The following is a 4,589-nucleotide window of genomic DNA, read 5'->3' as shown; positions in this document are numbered from 1 at the left end:
CCTACTGTTATACCTAATTACAGTCAGCCCTCCACGTTTGCGAATTTGATCATTTGCGGATTTGATTAATATGCTTTCTCTAAGAATCTCTAGGTCCTCCAGCATAACTCTCCTGGAAATTGACCATAGAGTTGTTCCAGAGATCTTGGGACCACTCTAGCCTAGCTGGATTAATAAATATATTAGGAGACGTTTGGATGCTTTCAGGAGTTTCTGGAGTTTGTTTCTTTTTGTCACAATCCAATGTATCTTAACAGTGAGTCTAGAGGGGATGGCAAGTTCTGCCAGAATCCTCTGCCAGAGTGTAAATGGGTTTCTATTCAGTAGATCATTGGGAACTGGGAGGTAATTTTCTAAGCATAACTAGAACAGGAATGCATGGGATCCCCTCTTCTCAAAGACAGCTGTCATTCTCTTGCACCATAACTTGTGGGACACTATGAATGATGGGTCTCTTGGCATTCAGTGGTCCAGCCTCTGCTAAGAGGTATCTTTGGGGACCCTTAATACATCTAAGTGCAGAATATATAGGGTTACACTGAGCATACACATCCGTCTTTTAATGATTTCACTCCTTCCAGCTAACTTGCCCTTTCCAAATCAGGAGGCAAGGGAGTGGCAAGACAAGAGTGGAGGGGTGGAATCGGTGCCCCAGTTGAGCCCAAGAGTTTTGCACGGAGGCAATTTTAAAACACCTTCATCCTTTGGCTCAAGAGAGCCTAGCAGCAGAGGCAGAGATGGAAATTGTGAAGCACTGGACAGTAGCAGCAGGAAGAGCCCATGCATGGTCATTGGGATCGCATGGTGGTGCCGTCATTGACTAGGGACTTTTGGGAGGCAAGTGTCATTAAATCGGCATTAAATCCCATCAATATCACGCAGAACAGGTTGATTTTCACACAACATCGCCATTATAGCACCATTATCCTAATAATAATAATAATTTGTTTTATTTATATACCGCTATTCCAAAGATCATAGCGGTGAATCCTGTGAATAAAGCTGCGAAAGCACGATTTTCCTGTGAATAAAAAGTGGCCAATTTTGCCACTTTATTCACGGGATAATGGGATAATTGCGATGTCATATGAAAATCAACCCATATTGCATGGGAATGAATGCTGATTTAATGACACTTGCCTCCCATCTGATAAAGCCTGAAGTTTTTAAAAGTTAACAAAAACGTGTCACTTTTGTTTAACTTTTTACACAGCTGTTCATAATAGAAAGCTTGATGGATTGTAATATTCTTGTTTCATTATACTGCTTTCACTGTAACTCTTCTGCATTTTAAAATGGGTTCACAAAGGAAATAACATTCCTTCCAGCAATGATACACAGTACACACATTCAAAGAACAGGGTTACCTTCTCCTTCCCCTTTCCCCATGTACCCATGAAAATCAACCTTAGGAAGCTGGAAGTCCCTTGGAAATGGTATGGGTTATAGTAAGATGGGCTACAGATAAAATGGGAATTTGGAGACAAAAGGCCACCCACAAGAGACAAAGCTGGGATCCAAGCCATGGAGATCTATTATTGACAGTTTAATAAAGTGATTGGGATATAAGATGGAAAAGAGAAAAAGGAGAGGGAGAAGGAGACATGGGTTAGTAGTTGTAAAGTGCGGAAAGAATGAAATGACAAGGAAGAAAGATTTGAGTTTGAGAAGGCATGGGAAGTTTAGTTTAAGGAAGTGAGTTTGGAAAATTGTAAATATGAGAGAATTGGATAGGAAATGTAACAAGATGGCAAAGAAATTTGTGGGACTATTATATAATATAAACATGCTATGGTGTGAGTGTAATAGCGGTTAACTGTTTTTATACGTGTTGTTACATGTTTATATGTATCTCTTTAGGTTTTTATATGTGTATAAATGTTTAATAAAATTTTAAAAAGTAATGAAAGCATTCTAACATAAAATGAAAAGTTTGTGAAACAACTTTTAGCTCCTTCTTTTCTTGCAGTGTTATATAGGTTTGGGAGATTGTTGTTTTTTTCTTACATTTGTATGCCACCTTTCCCCCAGAAGGGAACCAAGGCAGCTCACAGATAAAAACATTTTTTAAAAAATTACAATAAAAATTAAAACTGTCAAGATCTTATAAAAACAGCATAAAATTACATCAAAATATACAAAAATTAAAAGGCACAACTAAAACACACATAGTCCGTAAAAACCAACCTGGCATGATCACAGTCACTGCTCCATTTTCGCAGGGGATCCATTCTGGACCTCCCTGCAAAAATGGAAATTCACGTATATGCTAAGCTCCATTGGCTTGAATGGAGGAGTGCTCTCACGGGCAACTGCCGGTCTGTGCCATGGGTGCAGCCTATTGTTTCCCCTCATTTCCCACTCGCATATATGTGAGGGGTGCAGATCTCAAGTCCGCAAAAATTGAGGGGTGACTGTATATGTTGAATGCCTATTTAAATAAAATCATTTTAGCTTGCCAACAAAAGGCAAGCAGGGAGGGAGCCAGACTAGCCTCCCATGTGAAAGAGCCTTCCAGAGGGTGGGAAAAGCCTCTCTAGTGCCCTGACCAAGCAATAGTGGTGGGATTGAGAGAAAGCCTTCCCTTGAAGATCTTAGTGTTCTGGCAGGTTTATATGGGCAGATAACAGTTCTTCAAATAATCTGGTTAGTTAGGGTCTGGGGACCCCAAGGGCTACATTACCTTCCCTCCCCCCAATCCCAGTCCATGTAGCCTATGGGTTGCTCAATGCTCTGCTGCATGTGGGAACAAGCACAAGGACAGATCATATATAGCTGCCAAGGAGCTGGTGTTGACCTGGGCTGTCCAGGACTGTGGGATGCTCTGGTTGTGACTCATGTAACTGACTCAGTTTACATTTTGCCAGTCCCAGCTTTTGGGTAGTTTTGACATGCAGAAATATTTATGTGGATAAGGCAAGGGAGGGGTGCTGAGAAGAGCAAGTTAATAGTTTCCACATGATGAATGAGGAAATCATTCTGGAACTAAATAAACTCTTCCTCTGGTTCATATGTCTTCATCTTTGATTCCACTGCAGCCAGTTCTTGCAGCTGCTTCTCATGTGTTGTTGTTTTTGTCAAGAGCACCAAGCTGTGTTGGCCAGACAGTAAAAAAATGCCAAACAGTGATATCTTTATTGGGAAAGCCAAAATGCATAACATATGTGTTGCAAGATTTCGAAGCTGTACTGGACGACTGGCATCTGCATCAGAGAAAGCATTAAAGACCACAGAGGAGAAAAAAACCTGGAGACATTAATCCTAGGCCTGTATTTTGCTGTTGTTGTTCTTGGTATGGAGGGGTATTACTTGCAGGCTGGTATGGAGGGGTATTACTTGCAGGCTGGCACCTCCTCCTTCTGGCCCTGTGGATACTGGGAGAGAACACCCACCTTTCATTTTCTGGTCAGCAGGTTAACTGTGGTTGTTCAGGGCACAATGCCTTCCTCTGCTGTGGGATAAAACTCCCTTCTGAAATAGAGGGGTGTTTCATAAGCAAGTGCTGAAGATGGGAGGCAGCCAGGCAAGAAAAAGATGGGTTGGGCATAATACCTTCGGTGCTGTTTTGTTGTTCTTATGAACTGCCCTTGAGCTGAGCCTGACCCATGGCAGCCCATGAATGAGAGCCCTCCAAGAGCCCCTGCCCTCCGCTGCTCTGCTCAGCTCCTGCCAACTCAGGCCTGTGACCTCTTGGACTGAGTCTATCCATCTGGCATGCTCTCTTTCTTTCTCTCTTTCTACTACCTTCTACCTTTCCTAGCTTCTTCTTCAAGTCGTTTCTGACTTATGGCGCCCCTAAGGTCATGGGGGTCTCTTGGCAAGTTGCTTCAGAGGGGCTTTGGCCACCCTCTAAGGCTGAGAGAGTGTGACTCCCCCAAGGACGCCCAGTGGGTTTACATTACAGTGAGCCAGGGCAGTTCCAGTAGTGTCAAACCGGATTATTCCCGCCGTGTGGACGCAGCACCTGCTTCCCTTTCCTGGGACCCCCTTGATTCTAGGGCATTTGGACCAGGGCAGTTCCAGGGGTGTCAAGCTGGGTTCTCTCTCCCAGTGTGGAGCCAAGCCCTGCTGCTTCTGCTTCTCCTTCCTGGGATTCCCAGAATGCCATGGCCCTGAGCCAGGGCAGTGCCAGTGGTGCCAAGTCGGATTAATTCTGCAGTCTGGAGGCAGCAGCAGCCCCCCCGTCCCGTCCCGCCCTCCCCCCGGGGTCTGCCTTTCGCAGCCTCCTCCTCCTCCTCCTCCGTCCTCCTGGTGCCTGCCTGCCTGGGCTGCTCCTGGGCCAGGGCTGGGAGGGTCTGCAGCAGCAGAGGCCGCCCGGGAGAGCCATCAGCTTCAGCTCCAGCCCCCTCCGGCCAGAGGATGCCTGCGTCCGGCCTCCTCCTCCTGGGGCTCCTCTTCCAGCCCTTGGCCCTGGCAGCAGCTGCAGCTGCAGCAGCCTCCTCCGCCGCCAGTCTCTCCTGGGAGGAAGGACGCAGCTGCTCCGCGCCGCTCCCCAGGCAGCCTCCGGGGATCAGGTCAGACCCAGACCCCCTTCTTGCCACCATATACAACCACTCTCTCTATATATGCGTGTGTGTATATATATATAC

General features: G+C 45.8%; 1 protein-coding gene across 2 annotated transcripts in view; it reads left to right on the top strand.

Annotated features, from left to right (window-relative positions):
* The first annotated feature begins 4,231 nt into the window (after positions 1–4,231).
* LOC121930087 (cathepsin Z-like) overlaps positions 4,232–4,589 on the top strand; it is a 13,341-nt gene continuing 12,983 nt past the window's right edge. The window contains exon 1 of one of the 2 annotated variants that reach the window (XM_042466269.1): positions 4,232–4,514. In XM_042466269.1, the coding sequence (XP_042322203.1) occupies positions 4,360–4,514 (155 nt within the window). In that variant the 5' untranslated portion in view covers positions 4,232–4,359. The remainder of the gene's footprint in view (positions 4,515–4,589) is intronic. The other variant, XM_042466268.1, reaches the window with a different exon arrangement.

The sequence above is a fragment of the Sceloporus undulatus genome, chromosome 4, assembly GCF_019175285.1.
Source record: "Sceloporus undulatus isolate JIND9_A2432 ecotype Alabama chromosome 4, SceUnd_v1.1, whole genome shotgun sequence".
Classification (NCBI taxonomy): Eukaryota; Metazoa; Chordata; class Lepidosauria; order Squamata; family Phrynosomatidae; genus Sceloporus; species Sceloporus undulatus.
Note: the sequence above shows the minus strand (reverse complement) of the source record. Positions and strands in the feature narration are given on the sequence as shown.